The sequence below is a fragment of the Protobothrops mucrosquamatus genome, unplaced genomic scaffold (genome assembly GCF_001527695.2).
Source record: "Protobothrops mucrosquamatus isolate PMUCROS unplaced genomic scaffold, P.Mucros_1.0 scaffold103, whole genome shotgun sequence".
Taxonomy (NCBI): domain Eukaryota; kingdom Metazoa; phylum Chordata; class Lepidosauria; order Squamata; family Viperidae; genus Protobothrops; species Protobothrops mucrosquamatus.
This window is the reverse complement of record NW_015386476.1, coordinates 317,804-336,565: the sequence shown is the minus strand read 5'-3', so window position 1 is coordinate 336,565 and position 18,762 is coordinate 317,804. Positions and strand designations below refer to the sequence as shown.

Here is an 18,762-nt window from a genome sequence, read left to right as displayed (position 1 = left end):
TTTTTCCTTTTCATAGATTGTATAATTGATTGAATATATTCATTGAATTGATCAAAGAGATTCAGAATACTTTTTCTCTATAATCTAAGGAGGAATCAGTAACTAGCGCAAGATATAATCCATTCAACCAGCATAGGATAATAAGTTACAGTAGAATGATATTAATGATAACTGCAAATTTGAATCATGTCCTCAGAGACTTTTTTTTTCAACTTCATTTAATCTGTCTCACAGTATTTGAAAGGGTACAGCTCTATTTCAGTGGAGATGACAGATCAAAAATTTATAAGGAAGAAAAAAAAATTAAGAACAGTTTCCAAGAAAGCCTTCCATTCATATTGCTCCACTGCTTCATAGGCATGAATTCTTAATGAGGCAATTGATCAAATGTATGCTATGATGCAAAAGGGTGGAGCTTAAGTCATGATGACATGACCAAGATTTTTCATTTTGATGTCATGAATAGATATTTATGTATAAATGTGCCCCATAATAATAGGCAAGAAAGAAAGCAAAATTAACTTTTTCCGATTCCCTTTTCTTGTCTCTTCCTTGTTTCTAATCATAAGATCAGTTTGCCTCCTCCTTTTTTTCTGACAATTAAGTCAAGGGCTAACATAGCCTAGTCTCTAGTTAACAAACTCTGTAATCTTGACTACTTTATGAAAGCTGACTAAAGTCTCATAACGATGTTATGAGAAAAGAAGGTAAGGATGTCAGTGTATTGTTAATCAATTAACCATTTATTTATTTAAAACATATATATTGCCACCCATCTTCTAACCAACTCTGTGTGGCTCCCAGTTATACATTCACTTTACTGAGATTTAAGTCTGGGGTAAAAGACTATTTCCACCCACCAATTCCCATTTTATAGCTCCAAGAACAGCTTGCTGCTGAAATTGAGCAATGAAGTTCTTACTTTTGGATGATTCAATTTTTATTTGTTGGAGATTGGAGGAGGGGAAGGATGGGTATATGGTAAATAAAGAGTGCAATAGCTGACTCCATTTTTCCTCTTCAAGCCTTGTAAAATCTGAAAAAAATCTCTTCATTATATCACCACATCTTATGCACTGGAGACAAATTCATTGTGTGTCTAATCACACTTGGCCAAATAAAGTATTCTGTTCTGTTCAGTTCTATGTCACTGGATATAGTCATTACAGCATCTAATTGGTGCAAAGCATCGCACCAATAGGTACGCAGATAGAAGATGAAAAAAGATTTCTCAGATTTGCCACTCAGGTCTTTGAAAGTATGACTTGCTCACATGTTAAAGTTTTAGGTCGCAAGGAACTGCAATTTAGAGGATTTTCTTCAACATGGAAAAAGGTTGGTCATACCGAACAGAGGCAAATAGTTTCTGTTCACTGAAATAGGCTTGCTCTCATCTACTCAGAAAAGGAAAGACGCATTTGCCTCCTGCTTTAATTAAGAACAATTCCATAAAGGTTGCCCTTTGTTAACGACAGTAATTGGAACCAGAATTTCCATCACTAAGCAGCATGGTTCTAAAGTGTGATGTTGTATGACTGTGCCATTTAAGTAATGGAAGTTCTAGCACTTCTGTTGTCATCACTAAGTGAATTCCACTAAGTTGTTAAGCGAAATGTCATGTGGTTGCCATTTGCGATATCACATTTTTGCCATTTGCAACTTTCTGCTGGCTGACTTATTGACTTTGCTTGTCAGAAGCAGACATATGGATCTGCCCTAAATATCAAACATATCAAACAAATGTATTGTTTGATATGTTTTAGATACTGTTGTAAAAGCAGTAGGTCCTTCTTAACTCTTGCTCGAGAATGTTTTTTTTTCTTTTCCCTTTTCTAATTCTAAAGATGAAATATATTTGGAAACTTTATCTGAAAAGGAGCAGAATAAATGATTTCATCCTATCCTAATATTGAGATATAGAGAGATATAACATCTTGCCTAAGTTGCCAGTAGAGATCTATGGCTTAGATCTAGAGGTGTAAAATATGTTGCCTTTCAAATGTGACACAATCAGGAGGGTTAATAGTGATGGATGTTGGGAGATACAATGAAGGCCTCATATTGTTTACCATTTCTTCAACACAAGCTACAATATGCTTCACCTTAGCAAGGGTAGAAATATATTCTAAATGTGCTGTGATATGAATCTGATCTCACATCTATAGATAATATCACTATAACTCAATTCTTAAAGGCTTATACAGTTAAAAACACCCTAACGTATTTAACGTCCACTTGTGTATGTGTGTATTCATTTATAATTATGTGACTGATAGCAATGGTAATGCTATTTTTTGTGATTAGACTTGACAGACATCTTTTATTTAATGTAAGATGTCAACCATATAATCAAATTGTTTTCCATACTACAAGCCATCATTAGTGGTGGAAAAGCCTATTTAGATTAACAGAAGAATTAATTAAATTCATGAGTCAAAAAGACAGTAAGATAATTAAGATTTTATAAATATATGCAATTGTGATTATATAAGGCTATAAACTTTATATGAATATATATCATTTATATGTGCTGATATACACAAACATGAGCATGCATACATAGTGTGAGTTTGTGGGTGTGTGGGTGTGTACTTATATACGTATGTATATTTGTATCTTTAAGTCAGTATGGTCTCCTGGAGACTGCCTGAAGTAGTTCCTGGAGTTTTCTTGGCAAGGTTTTTCAGAAGTAGTTTGCCATGTCTCCTTTCTAGGACTGAAAAGGAATGGCTGGTCCAAGGTCACCAGATGGCTTTAGGCCAAGGTGGGACTAGAACAGTGGTGCACAATTTTTCCCAAGGGGCCACATGAGAAACTGAGACTGTTGTGGGGGGCCATTATTACTGTTGCCACCCCATCCCCCACTGCTGCCATCCCATTCCTGATGCTGCTTCTGCCCCAGCCCACCCCCCACCATTGCATCGATGTCCCACCCTACTAATGTCACCCAACCCCTGCATTGAAGCCACCCTGCCACCCCACCACCGCATTGCTGCCGCTACCCCCAATCCTCTCACCAACTCTGCTGATGCCAAGGGCCAGTCTGGGATTGCCTGCAAACCGGATATGGCCCGCAGGCCATAAAATGCCCAGGTTTGGATTAGAACAATGGTCCATTAAACATTGCCATCTTCTGGTACTTAGAAAGTATGCATTCTCTGTTGAAGCCCCCACTCTCTGGAACATAATTCTCTTGGAGATTAGACTTGCTCCAATCCTCCTGGCTTTCCATAGAGCCTTGAAGACTTAGCTCCGTTAGCAATCCTGGGGCCCAGAGTGTATAGTAGATCCTCTATCATATTATGTTGATTGTGCTGTTTGGTTTTTATCTTGGCAACTATATGCATAGTTTATTGTTTTGGTACAATGTTTTTATTTCTTTTTATTCCTTGTTACTTACCCAGAGTCATATGTTTGTGATGGACAACCATATAAATTAAGTAAATGGTTTCATTTGGGAGAAAAAAAATTGAAGTAGTGCATCCATGCAACGAAAATTTCAGAAAAACTTCCTGCATTAAAATAATATATATACATATACATATATATTCATTCATTCATTCATTCATTCATTCATTCATCTACATAGCTATATATCCTTGGGGTTTTATATGTATGCTCTATGTTTAGTACAGCAGCTTTTTTATAGTTTGCATATTTCTAAACAACAGAATTTTATTATTTACAATCATGTTGTAAAAATGAATGTAAATTATGGTATAAAATTATACATAAAATAAAAGGCACAGGTTTTTTTAACAGTTCATCACATTTTGTCCAGGGAATTTTATCTTTATTAGCTGAAAGTGAAGTGTAGTCTATACTAATACACTTTTAGAATTATTAACAAGATTATAGTGCTGTGAGCTTTCTTGTCATTGATGGCAGTGATGCCAGAAAAATATTACAGGTCACTGTAATGACATACATAGATGAATGCCTAGTGCGAGACCTGGAGTGGCAGAAGTATTTAATAAGCTGGAACTGGGATGAGATCACCAGGAGAGTTATCAATATTGACATTAATGAGTTTTATGTCCTGTGCCAAAAGAGTGATCTGACCTGTGAAGAACATGCAGTAAGCAATTTCCTATACAAGGAAGGCATGTTACCCTTGAAAACAGCACTTGCTATTCATAAGTTAGGAATAGGAAGTACAGTATGTAAAGCATGAGCTCTAAAGAATTCCTCACCTTGTTTTGCCCTAGGCCTTTTTTAGCTCTATTTATTTTTCATTTTAAAACTCAGTTCATTCTGAAATAAATCATCATCAGAGAACTTATTTTATCATATTGAGAGATTTGCCCATGCACGCAACCAATGGTATATTTAAAGTATAAAGACTAATTCTTTAATTTTTGTTCTGAGATCAATTGATTTACTATATCATTATTCAGTTTTGTATCATCGTATTCATAATTGCTTCAGTTTGAAAAACTAACAGTAAAGGGCTGTAAAAAGAATTTTAAAAATCCTATACTTCCTTTTTGCCACTCTCTCAAATCTTCTTCTTATTTTGGATTATTAACCACATTGTTAAGAATGTCCTGTTTTAAACTTTGTGTATTAATTAGATAATCAGGAAGTAAACAACAAAACCAAAGCAATGTAATCTTAACATACTGTTTTTTTCTTTTATTTATTTTAGCTGTAGGTCTTGCTTCCTGCCCAGAACCTGTAATTCCTAGCAATGGATTTAAAATTGGTGATAGATATATGGTGAATGATGTTTTATCATTTCAGTGTGAACCAGGATATACATTACAGGTACCTGAATTCTTTTTAAAATGATATATATATATTTCTTGTGTTTTACATCCTTGGATATAAATTTTGGGCTACCCAGATCTGGGATGCCAACATCTCAGTGACCATTAGTTGGCAGAACACTCTGTTTTTAACAACTGGTCATCAACAGTTTTGCAATCCAGATCTGGTAGTTCTAGTTTCTTTTGCATGCAGAAATTGCCATTTATAAGCAGATAATTATCTGATATTTTTTATCTCTGCTGAATAGAACTACATACGTTCAAAATATTACATATTTATTTTATTCCAAGAATATAAGTGTGACTTAAAGGAATGATTATAGCAAGGCATATATTCTCTGGTATGAAGAAATACTAATTTTATAATAGATGATGTAGCCTATTAAAATCAATGAGGCAAGTTTGAACTAAATTTAGTTGAATTTTGTTATAGACTCCTCTGTATTGTAGTGAGCAGTTCTTAGCATAGTTACACCAATTCTGTTCAATGGTATGAAAATGATCTGAAGGAATACCATACCAGTGAAGATGATTTCTTCAACTATCACATTCTCCAGAAAGTCTGATTTTTTTAGATTGTAGTGCATTATCTTTGCATCACTAAATATACAAGTGAAGCCAGGGTTAAATCCGATCCTTTCTGCATGCAAAATATATATGTAGTATGTGGCTATTATTTGTCTCCCAAATAATTTTTGGGAGATTTTTATATCCTGGTTAATAAGGCCAGTTTGACTTTACAACACAATTGCAGTAAAAATATTTTTATACTTGTTTTCCTCTATGCATGTTGCTGTTTCATTTATTTTCAAACAGCAGTTGAAAGATACACATTGAGTTAAACTTCCTGAGTTTCTTTCTTGCTCTTCTTATATGATTATCAATCCACAGTACAGTAAGATTTTAATACTGTTATTGTTCCACCACTAGATCATTCACAAAACCAATATGATCATCCTATAATTTTGTTTGGATTAATGAGATATTATCTTGAAAAATAAAGAAGTGTTGATTTGCCTACCTCAAATACTTAAATCCTCATCTGACTATTAAAAAATAATTTAATTATACCATTCTTGCCAATATAGAATATAGAGCGTAATATAGAATAAAATGATGACTATAAACAGAAGCATTTCAACATTCAACCATTATTGCCCTCTTTCCCATTTCTTATTCTCAGAGAAAAATTCAGCTTTCTGCCTGCAAGAGCACAAAGCCGAACCCTTCATTGATTTACATTTTTTAAAATATCTTTATTAATTTTGGACATCATACATTAAAATACAAACTAACATAGAAGGAAAAGGAACAGCAAAACAAATTAAAGGGATAAAAAATTCATCAAACAAGTACAACTAAAGTGACCTCTGATTTTCTTTTCATACAGAGATGTTAATACTACAACTATCTCTCTCTAAGTTTAAAGAAAAGATATTTTTGCAAAGCAAAGTAAATGATGCACATGGCAGTTGTAGTTGTACAACTTAACCAGCTTAACAAATAACTTCAAACAGTGGTAACAAATATTTATTGACAATGATACAATTTAAAGTCTACAAATGTGAACGCATGCTCAGTTGCATTTTCTGAGGTTCCGCTGTATGTTTTACAGTTACTATGACTTCTATAACAGCATATGCTGAGGAACCTGCATAAATATTTCCATTCATTGTAACGAATAAAATAAATAAGCAATTGGTATGATATTAATAAACTAATCCATGCCTAAAAAAGCTGTAAAGATATATATAGGGATTTTTATTTTCAAAATAGACACCTGCCAAACAGGATAGTAGAAGGAAACAATGAGTCTAATACCAAAAATAAACATAATTTATCTGTTATTTTTTTCTTAATTTTACATGTATGGTACATATGGATGTAAATGTGGATATAAATGCAGATGTAGATATAGAAACAATTTTGGTCTGCTGTTCAAAAAATGGGGAGGGGGAGTTTGAGGTAAGTCACAAAATATAAACAAGTGATCTTTGGACTTACAGAATTGAAAATAGAATTGTAATGTTTTCATTTATTGACAAGATGGATATCTTAGATTTTCATTGGCTGTTTCTCCAGATGTTTTGTAGGTATAGCATAAGAATTCATCCAGAGAAAAAGAGAATGGACATTTACACACATAAGAGATTATGAAATATTCATGTAGGTCTATACAGTAAATGGGAGGGCAAGCAACTGCCGCTCACATGAGGGAAACTTCATATGCATGCGCTCACCTGCTGCCTGCATGGCCTGGTTCCAATAGTGGGCCACAGCCTGGGGGTTGGGGACACCTGCCCTAAACCATATACTCCTTTCTTGCTCTATGTAGGGAATCAAGGAAGATATACATTTATCCCATTTTATAGAGCTACCCTGATAGAGGTCACAATGTCTCTCTGTCCCTGTTTTTATCTTACCAGGACCCTGACATATCTTTTCAGGTTGTACAATTTTGTATTATCTTTTGCTGATCCATTCTATCTGCAGATGAACTTGAGCACAAATTCTGGTCATTGCCACTAATATTTGTGTTATAGTTAATATAAAAATTTTGTAATTTTATTGCATATTTAAAAAAATATTAATAATTGGACTCTATTTTACTGTTGTGCCCAAAGGCCAAGTTTGATTTTATTTGATATTCCATCCTGTTCAGGAGTTTAATATGGAAGCATAAGTTCAACTTACAGGTAGATAATATTTCTATATTAAGTAGTACTTCATTATTTGAAAACAAAATAGGAACTCAGATACAAACATTTAATAATAATGAACAAAATTATCTTTTTAGTATCCAATTATTTGTTATTCAATGTAGAACTGAGTTCACAGTATTCCTGCACATAACTTAATTGAAAAGGGAATTTCTTTGGTCATGTTAAATAAGTGGTGATCAAAAATCTTTGTAATCTAGTACAAATTATCCCAAGGCAGTACATCCCAATTTCATTTCTTTTTTTCTTTTCCTTCCTTCCTTCCTTCCTTCCTTCCTTCCTTCCTTCCTTCCTTCCTTCCTTCCTTCCTTCCTTCCTTCCTTCCTTCCTTCCTTCCTTCCTTCCTTCCTTCCTTCCTTTTTTTTTGCATTGGTACCCAGTTCTTTTGGAAGCCATCATTCATACAGTTATATATACTTTTCTCTACAAATACTATATTTGTACTGTCACCAAAGGAGCAAAGGGTGGTAGGTGATGGTGGCCTGTTGATTTCACAGGTTGCCATTTTTGTGTGTGGACTTCAATAGGACTCTCCTCAAAATTAGCAATAATTGTTTGAGGGAAGATCTGATTACTAAACTATATATTTTGTGCCTACTAGTTTTCCTATAAAGGCACGTTTCCATTCTGAAATCACTTTTGAAGAAGGAAATTACTTTTAAAAATAACTTCCTTAAAATAATGATTCTTTGGGAGGAAAAAAAATCCTCCCTTTGGTAATACACAAAGAATGTAAATGAGAATGTCATGTTGCTTTACAGTTCTATACAATAATTTAGTTTAAGGTTCTGGAACAACTTCTTAAGACTTGTAACACAACTCACTTTCCATTTTTAAAGGAATTCTAATTAACTTAGAAGTATTTTATTTTTCCTTAATTAGAAAACTGTCATAGGTAATAAAGTATAAGGGAAGATTAATTGGCAAAAGGATTTTTCTAAAATCAATAGTTAGAACCATTGTGTCAAGTTGCTAAATGAAAGCTTCAAAAATGGGACAATGTTGCATAATTATTTTATTTTTGAATTTTTTTAAGGGACGTTCTCATATTTCTTGTATGCCTGGAACAGTTCGTCGTTGGAATTATCCTTCTCCTCTCTGTATTGGTATGCATATATACATATTTTTATTCTAAGTAAATGTTGTTAAGAATAACATCAGTAAAAAGTAAACAGTTTAATTTAATGTATCTATTTTGTTCCGCTGTTATCAAAGCCATTTAAGTAGAAAATATCAAGTTGCTAATGACTGAGCTCCTGACTCACATTTCATTTTTAGGCATGAAGTACTAGCAGCTTTTCTTGCTTGGGCAAAAAATCCACCTGCCAGTGTGATATATAGTACTCAATACAGTTTAAGCAAATGAAATACTCTGTATAAATATTAAATTTTATTATAGTCAGCATTAAGAAGATGCATATTTCAGTGGCAGAACCATTTCTTTAATGCCTGTTTTTGATCAAACAGAAAATATGATATCTGAAAGTTTTTATCATTGCTTAAGTCCTTATGTAAAGCTGTTTTATCTTCTTTATTTCGTGTATGTAAATTGTATCAGGAAAACTCAATAGTCGTGCAAAAAAACTACCTGGGCAAAATTTCTAGGTTATTTGAGTGGCATGCAAAGGAAAAGAACAGAACAGAACAGAATAGAGTCAGTTTACTGTACTGGATAAAGAACTAGTCTAGAAACTAGGAGAACAAGAGTTCTATTCCTACTTTGGGCAAAAAGCAAACTGGATAATTATGAGCCAGTCTCTCTTTCTCAAAATAAGAAACTGGAGGCTTTATTATGGTTGCACAAGAGCAAGCAAGTCAAACTAATGCAAACAAGACCAGAATTGGAAAAAAAAATCATCAGATAGATAGATAACCTTTATTGCCATTTTTTTACTGTGGGCACAATGGCACACATTAAAAATGAAATTTAGTTGCTTGCTCTCAGAGTATACACATACATAACACACAATTAAACATACTATATACAAAATATGTATAGATCTACACCTTACATATAAGTAACATATAAATATTAATCACTGTCCATCTTGAATACAAATCAAGTGATTCAAAATGCAGATTGTGCAAAGAAGCAGAAGAAACAACATATTGAGCTCACGTAGGAAGATCACATAAACATAAGCAATGGCATACCACAGTCACCAAATGATTCACGGGAACATCTGTAAAAATTATCATGTATCAGTAATAAAAAAAATGGTGGGAACGTAGAGTTGAAAAAGTAGTCAAAAATTTGCAAAATAAAATATAATTTTATAAAATTTCCAAATACAAACTAATAAAGTCTTGATTCATAAACAAGTCTGGAAAGAACAGTGTGAATAATTGATGTGACAATACCATGGCATAGTAGAACAGAAGACAAAAATTGGAGAAGTTCTCAAAGTCTCAGGATCTGAAAGTTGAATTTGAAAAATTATGGCATAAAGCAGTGGTGGTTGTCCCATTGGTTATTGGTACATTGGATGCCAGACCCAAGACTCTTGGATGGCACTTGAGAAAATTTCCATCTATTAATTGCAAAAGGCCACACTGTGCATAAAGTATACCAATACATTAGGTTCTTGGGAAGACCTCCATGTATATGAAGGCAACACTAGCTAAAGAACTAGCAACTGTGACTTCATATTGTTATGAACAGTGCTGATCTTTAACACATTATCCCATATATAGTGTTATAACAGAAAATATATTTTTTCTATTAAACTCTATATTTATTCACTCCGCTGGCTTTCCCCTTTGCATAAGTCACTGATATCCTACCTTGTGTAAGCTGAAAAAGAACAAGGGAGTGGTTGTACCTGTTATGCATTATACATTGGGCATACTTTAATAACGGTTAGTAATTCCCTTTCATTCTCTTATATAATTTTCCTTGACAATCTAAATAGTCCTAAATCCCACGTAGGCAATCTCTCTTTTAGACCTATGTTCAAGCTCCTCCCATTGGCTTTGATCACTATTCAGAAATGTTGTGACCATGGGTCTTCTTCCACATGGTCTAATTCCACAGTAATAGGAGAAAGGGGGGGCGGGGCAGTTGTGTTATTAAGAGAAAATATGCACATAATACTCAGTAGGATTCTTTTCCCTTATTTCTTTATGTGCTAATTTAGAGAAGGAATTTCAAAACTTTTAGCAAGTTATGAGCACCCTGAGTATTGCTAGGCTTTGTGGAAATATGACATTCACTATCCATGCTTTCACTTTTTGAGTCATCCAGTTATTCTTCTACCTCTTGCAACCAGAATGGGCCAAACATTTAGTCCAAGCATATAAGGACTCTATTAGACAGAGGGATTCCACTAAGAGCTTTTATTTCAGGTTTTTATAATCTGCTGGTTGCTAAACTAAATTACTTTGTGCATCGCTGATTTACAAACTTTCATTTAAATATTTATTTTAACCTTCTTTTGCAATCTTTTCCCCCCATTACTGTTTGGTGTGCCAATTATATGATAAAGGTGGATGTTTCTCTCTTTTCTTTTATTCAGCTGGCTCCAATTCATTGCAGAGAGAAAAAAAAATCTTATTTTTACTGCAATGCACAGCATGTATAAGAATAATTTCTCACAATCAGGTGTTTGCAAATTGAAAGGGGAAGCAATCAAATTTCATAGAAACATGAAGAGCAGTTAGATTTATTTTGTAACAAGGAAAATTAAGATATTTGTCTGTATGTTTTATTTTTTATTTTATTTTTTTAAATTGCATTTTCCTATAGCAAAATAGGATTCTTTTGCCATGCCAATTGCATTACAGCCAATTATGCAGCTGATGGGTTGCAGAGAATCTTGTGCTTCTGCGAACAGTCAGAAGACTATTTTCAAATATCAACTATAATGAAACTAGTATTTTATAATATCAGTGAAGGAGAATATTTGTAGCTCAGGGTTGACATGAGGGGTCCTTGGTGCTCTCTGAGCTTGCTTCTTTTCTTGCAGACATTTCATTACCCTGACTAGGTAACATCATCAGTGCTAGTAAGGAGTGCTGTTTGCTGTCAGTTTATATTCTGGTGTCTTGCCTGTCTATGTGGGTGGGGGGGTGTCTTAGGGATTCTTTGGTTGAGCTGTTTACTCATGGCTCTTTGGCAGTTTCTTGATTGGGGTATTGTTTACTTGATTGTTGGTCTGAAGCTGACCTTGGAGTTAATCTATGCTTACCTGAGTGCTGATTACTGGTGGAGATGTGCTGGAGTCTTTCTCTCTTTTGGGCCTATTAATTTGTCTCTTTTGCATAGTCTACAGATGTTGTTAATTTCTATGTTTCTATTGATGGCTGATTTGTCAGAGTGCCAGGCTTCTAGAAATTCCCTGGCATTTTTTGATTTGGCCTGGTCTAGGATTGTCACATTTTCCCAATTGAAACTATGGTTAAATTTGTCTATATGTTGTGAAATTAAAGAATTTTCATCATGCCTTTTGACTGCCAGTTGGCGTTCATGGATGCACTCTGCCAATCTTCTGCCTGTTCGTCCTACATAGTGGTTGTTGTATTTCTTACATTGTATGTTGTAGATGACTCCTATTTTTTCTTCTGGGGTTGCTAGGTCTTTTGGTTTGCCTAGGATATTTTGAAGGGTTTTAGTTGACTTGTGCTGATTCCATGTGGTTGTAGCAGTCTATTTGAGGTTTCTCAGATATTCTTGATGTATGGCAGTATAATTCTTTTTAAGGTTTGTGTTGGTTATGCTGTATTGGGTTGAGTGGCCAAGGACATTTTGATGAGATTGCATGGGTATCCATTTTGTTGGAATGTGTTGTATAGATACTTCATTTCCTTTTTCTGCTGTTATGGATTGCTGCAGTGTGTTTCGGCTAAAGTCCTTACACAGCTTCTCTTGTGGGAGGTTGGGTTGTTGCTTTGGTAGTGGAGTACCTTGCGTTTCTAGTTTGCCACTGTGGTCTCTGCTGATCAGGATGTCGAAGAAGGGTAGTGAATTGTTTTTTTCTTCTTCTCTAGTAAACTAGATTCCTTTAAAAATGTTGTTGATGGTTCTGTGGGTGTTCTCTAATGAGTCCTTTTTTATTATGGTGAAGGTGTCATCTACATATCGGATCCATATTTTTGGTTGCATTTGTGGAAGTGCTATGGCTTCTAGACATTGCATGATGACCTTTGCTATAGCTCCCGAAAACAGTGATCCCATAGGTTTCCTTTCAATTTGTTGGTAAATTTGGCCATCAAATGGGAAGTATGTAGTTAAGCAGAAGTTTATGAGATCCATAATCCTGGGTGTTTTGACCTTTGTATATTCTATTAAGTCAGGTGTACTGTGAAGCAATGCAGTCATGGATTCTTTGGCTAATTCTGGATTTATAAATGTGAACAAGGCTGTGACATCAAATGAGACGATGATTTCGTCCTCATCTATAATCACATCCCTGATTGTTTGAAGACACTGTAGTGGAGAATTAATGCAGTGTTGGCTTCCTCTTGTGAGCTGCCGAAGTTTTTTTGTTAGTTCTTTTGCAATGTTTTATGTAGGGGTATCTGGTACAGATACGATTGGATGGAGGGGTATGCCAGGTTTGTGTATTTTGGGGTGTCCATAGAAGCATGGGAGGATAAATCTACTGCTTCTCATCTGTCACTGTCCAGAAACTAGACAACCAGTTCAAGAGAACCCTCAATGACCTTACTAAGAAAGGTGAAATTACCAAAGAAAAACAATGGCGCATGAGAAGCAGTGGACCTATCCCCCCATGCTTTATATAACATTGATAAAGTAAATATTGATTGCATATATATTGATTATATATTGATAAGTTCAGTTTTCTGATCTTAAAATAATGGATACATAGAAGAATCCGACACAATGAATTGAGTAGGAAAGTTATTTGTACAACAGTCTTCTGCATGGATTGGCATCAATACAAGTTTTTTTTACTGGTGCAAGGGTGTGAACTTTTGTGTTTGTGTGCAGTTACATCAACATTATATAACTTATTCTTCATAAGATACACTATTGTTTGATGACTTTTATTTTATACTTTCATATACTTTCAATGGATTGTTTATTTATTATAGCCAAATGTGGTGGTACACTGACAAACATGGCTGGCGTGATCCTGAGCCCAGGTTTCCCAGGAAATTATCCTAGTAATCTAGGCTGCACATGGAAGATATTATTGCCTACTGGATATGGTAAGATTCCCGATTGAAGGACACTAATACATCTTGTTATTTATCCATTGGAATCTGAGTTCCAAAGTCATGTTGTTGTTTCTTTTATTCCATCCGCTAGCCCGATACAAATACCAAATAAATAAATAAATAAATAAATAAATAAATAAATAAATAAATAAATAAATAAATAAATAAATAAAGCTACTAAGAATAATTCTATTAAAAATCTCTTTTCTATGTGCTGCTTTATTCAATGAATATTTTTTTTAAATTTGAAAGTTAAATAACACTTGGAAACTTCCTGTTCTAGATTCATGAGCCTTCCTTTATTCATTCTCCAGTTGCCTTCTCTGATATGGCTATTTTAAATATAATTCCCAATATTAGGTACAAAGAAGAACTGGCACAGGCTCCCCCTGAAATTATCTTTGGAAACATTATTTATGCAATTACTCAGACTTATTCTGAGTAGCTTTAATTGACACAAAGGCATAAAATAAAATAATATCTAATTCAATTAGGCTTCTCCTTTCCTAGTCCTCTAAAAAGAGGGCAGGTCACTCACGTGCATGTATTTCCTTTTTCTTTCCCTGTGTCTATGGAAGGTTTTTTTCCATTATTCATGAAGGGTAAATAATAATTCAATATCATATGCTAGACTGAAAGTCCTAAGCTATTTTTTGTCAATGTAATATTATAAAGAGCTTGAACTTTTTAAAACTTCTGTGCATTCATTAGTAAATGTAGTTATTTATCTTGCAATAAATAATAATAACAAAAAAACCCAGTGAAATAACTATGGGTATATGTTCTACAAAGAAAGAAAAAATGCCTAAAATAAAATAGAAAACAATTTTTTTTAAGTGGTAGATTGTGAGATGTAGCTAATTAAACATAGTTCATTTAGGTCAATATTCATTTACTTTCCTGTACTAACAGCTTTCTTTCATTACATGGATTTATGTAATATAATATACTAAGAAAAGATAATATTTTACAGTAAAGTAATTAATTATGTTAATTAGTTTGCCTGAAATAAATCTTATTATGATACTATATTCTTAACCATGAAGTTTGTGTAATTGTGATGTCTTGCTATAGAAATCTGAATAGGGTTTTGGCAAATTGCTTTCTGTGAAACCCATTCATCCATTTCTGGTCCTGTGAATTACAAAATTATTTTTTGTTGATAATTAAGTGGGTTCCAATTTACAAAAGACAGAGATTCTATTTTTTTATTAGCATCACATAACTCGGTTCATTAAACAGAGATTATCCAGTTCTCTTTTGTTTCTGTACCAATTGAAAATGTACACCTTCCCTTTGGGGACCTTCTTAGAATATTCTGATATATGATACAATGGGCCAGAGAAAATTCCAGGTTGTCTTTGAATTGCTTTCAGATATCTTTGGTTCATGCAACTATGCAGAATCTTTACAGCAAATGGTCACCTTTTCATGAAAAACTATATGATTATTTTTTAAAAGATTAAATAGATTATGCATATAGATTATGCATATAGCAAGAATGGCAGTTTCCCCATATTCCTTCTTTCTTGGGCAACCACACATTTTTTTGAATAGAATGTCTTATGACATGGGAGATATTTACATGGAAAAGGAATCCCCCCCCAAATTGTCAGCAGACAGAATATAAAAATGTGCAATTTCTTACTGAAAATCATATTTTTTCTCTCCAAAAGTCAAATAAGTGCAGCATGTTGAGGCTGTGATGGAACTGCAGCTTAGAGACTATATATTGATTGCAGCTTCCTGGCCTAAGAATCTTCTAGAACGCTCCCATATTGCCTACCCTCTCTAAAGAGATGGAAGCAAAACCCACTCCTGATCCTGGATAAATAATATTTCTGTTATTGAAGAATATAGATGCAGGGGTGTCAAACTGCTGGCGCGTGGGCCAGACACGTCACGTGGAAGCCACACCCACCCCATTGCCGCCAATGGCAAAACCGGCCTGATACATTGCGCGACGTCACGTGGCGTTGCGAGTTTGACATGCCTGATATAGAGTGTTTGGTGTAGTAGTTAAAGTGCTATCTTAGAAACTAGGAGACAGTGAGTTCTAGTCCCATTTTAGGCATGAAAGCCAACTGGGTAACATTGAGCCAGTCATATTCTCTCAGCCCTCAGCCCAACTCTCAGCAGGGTTGTTGTTGTGGGGAAAACAGGAGGAGGAAAAGATATTCGGTATATTCACCATCTTGAGTTGTATAGGAAAAAAAGATAGAATAATAATCTTTAAAAAAATCATTAGTGTACATTAAAGATGAGTTTTACAACATAGCAATTCCTAAGTTTAAAACTTGATAATTATTCTGCTAAAATGATACCTTGCTAAATTCACTATACTATAATATATAATATATAATTTAACAACCCAGTTTTGCTTATAATCTATAAAAGGTATGCTTTCTCGTTTCTGAACAGTTATTGTTATGGGTTATATAGTGTTCCCACATGCATTTCTTTTAATGAGAATAAGCAAAATCAGTATAATAATTTTAATGAACTCTGTGAAAAAAAATAGTGACAGTATTGAAATAACAATAATAAACTTAGAAAAATTCATATGTAGAAAGGGTAATGATAGCTGTAAGATACACAGTCTTCATTTATGTTAATCATAAAGTCATAAAGACTTGTGGTACCCTCTGCCTTTTTCTGTAATATGGGCATAATAATATTAACAGATTATTAAGGTTTAAGGTTTATTGAAAACTAGTGTATAAAACATTTTGAGCAACTAGGAAGCAAAATGTAAAGAAATGTTATTCATAAATAATTAATACTTAGTCTACTTACATTGATTATTTTTGACAGTTTCTTGTTAATTGGGAATCCAAGCTGGAATATACACATCTGGATTGGATAATGTAGTTTCTTATCTAATTGCTGCTTCTTACATTTTAAAAAAATCTACAACATACAAACTTTCATCTTTTTTATTATTTTTGCTACACAGGGGCACATCTACAATTTCTGAACTTCTCCACTGAAGCTAACCATGACTTCCTTGAAATTCAGAATGGGCCTTACCACATCAGTTCTATGATTGGCCAGTTCAGTGGTACAGATCTTCCACCATCTTTATTAAGTACAACACATGAAACTTTCATCCATTTTTATAGTGATCACTCAGAAAACCGACATGGATTTAAATTTGCATATCAAGGTAAGAAATGAATGACATAAACAGTTTCAGTTATTAGAGGAATGTCTTCCCATGACAAGATTTTTTTCTTTCCATAATTTTTCAAAAGACTGGAATTAATAAGCAGTTTTTTTCTTGTGCTTCCTGGTTTTTATTTGAATTTTTAAAATTTGGCTTTTAAATGGTATTTGTTCTGAAAGTTTAATCATTCAAATCATAAATTCAATATTTCCTGTTTCATGTAAAAAGTCTATAATGGGTTCCAGTTAGCAGTAACTGTGGATATTTTCTTTTCTCTAACCAAGACAAAAAGACAAAAGGAGACACACACATACACAGAATGGTGGGATTCAAATATGTGAACAACCAGTTCTCTATGTGGATGCTGCTTCCGGAAGTCCATTCTGGGCCTGGGCAACAAAAAATTAACTGCCGGTTCCGCCGAAATGATGCGAACCGGCTGAATCCCACTACTGCACATACACACACAAATCTTCATATCTATCTATACATATATAGTAATACAGTGAAATCCTTAACTGAAAGAAAGTTGCTTTTCTGTATTAATTACTTTGATATAAATATTTAGCAAGTTATAGAACATTTAGCAATTTATTTTATGATTTTTAAATTTTTCTGGAGAAGAAAATATTTTATCTTTTTTCCCCCTCAGCTTATGAATTACAGAATTGTCCAGATCCTCCTCCATTTTATAATGGATATATAATCAATTCCGATTACAGTGTGGGCCAGTCTATCTCTTTTGAATGCTATCCTGGATATGTGTTAATCGGTCACTCTGTGCTCACTTGCCATCATGGGATCAACAGAAACTGGAACCATCCTTTTCCAAAGTGTGAAGGTAGTTTTTGTTCATGTTACGATTGTTTAAATTCCAAGATGTTCTTATGGCTAATGTGTTCAGAAAGAAAGAAAAAAAGAAGAAAACTAAAAATAAATCAAGTTGATATATGAAAATTATGATTTGTTGCAAGCCTCATACTAGCTTCATTGGTGATCAGAATTGACAAAGACATTTTTCTTCAAAAGTGGAAAGTAGCTAATACAAGTCATACCACGTTCTGTCATGTCCCCTATGATAAATCACTACCCTCTCTTTCCTTACACTCACATACAACCCACATTTGTGCCTCTTCAAGAGGTATTTTTTTCTGGCCTATGATGCTCATAAAACAACCAGACGATGCTGATCATCTTGGAAGTTACCATGCCTAAAGCTACAAGTGTCACTGTCATAGTATTCCTGATACTAGAGGAAAAGAGGGAATGAAACGAGCATCAGAAAGGGTTGGAGAAAGAGGGTTTGATTTTAAGGCTTTTGGAAGGGTAGGAAACAATTTTGAATGTGGATTTAGCAAGGAGAGAAGGATGGCTTTGGATTTTGTTTAAATTATGGGTCATAACTCTCGCCTTTGTGTTGAAAACAGTTGTAAACTAAAGAATTTGTTTTGTCTTACCTGTCTATCATTGTATTAAATGTGGTACATAACTGCATTTCTTTTATTTCCTCAATAAATGAGAGCTGAAATATCATGCCAGACTCATGCTCAGATTTTTATGTTTTAAATCACAGAGAGGGAACATTGGTTTGGAAATATGACAGTAGGATAATAGGTATTTAAGCTCAACTTTTCCTTTAGGAAATAAATAATAGAATGGGGGCAGAGAATAAAGGGACATTAAAAATAAAACCGGCTCAAGGAGAAACTGCCTATACAATAGTACCCAATGCACGCAATACTCATTTCTAAACCAACAACATGATTTCACCCAGAAACTTTCTTAATATATGCTGAATTCCAAATTTTGGCTGTTGGGAAAAGGAGTGGCAGGAAAGATTCAGTTCCCTCCTCCCCTTCTCAATTAAATAGCCAATTTGCAGAATGTGAAATAGTTTTCAAATAGCTTCATTGCACATGCTTCTTTG

At 34.0% G+C, this 18,762-nt stretch overlaps 1 protein-coding gene across 1 annotated transcript in view; it reads left to right on the top strand.

Annotated features, from left to right (window-relative positions):
• LOC107284570 (CUB and sushi domain-containing protein 1) overlaps positions 1-18,762 on the top strand; it is a 478,687-nt gene that overhangs the window by 371,514 nt on the left and 88,411 nt on the right. Inside the window, exons 35-39 of the mRNA XM_029283474.1 lie at positions 4,649-4,767; positions 8,526-8,595; positions 13,544-13,660; positions 16,626-16,835; positions 17,488-17,676. Coding sequence (XP_029139307.1) covers positions 4,649-4,767; positions 8,526-8,595; positions 13,544-13,660; positions 16,626-16,835; positions 17,488-17,676 — 705 coding nt within the window. The remainder of the gene's footprint in view (positions 1-4,648; positions 4,768-8,525; positions 8,596-13,543; positions 13,661-16,625; positions 16,836-17,487; positions 17,677-18,762) is intronic.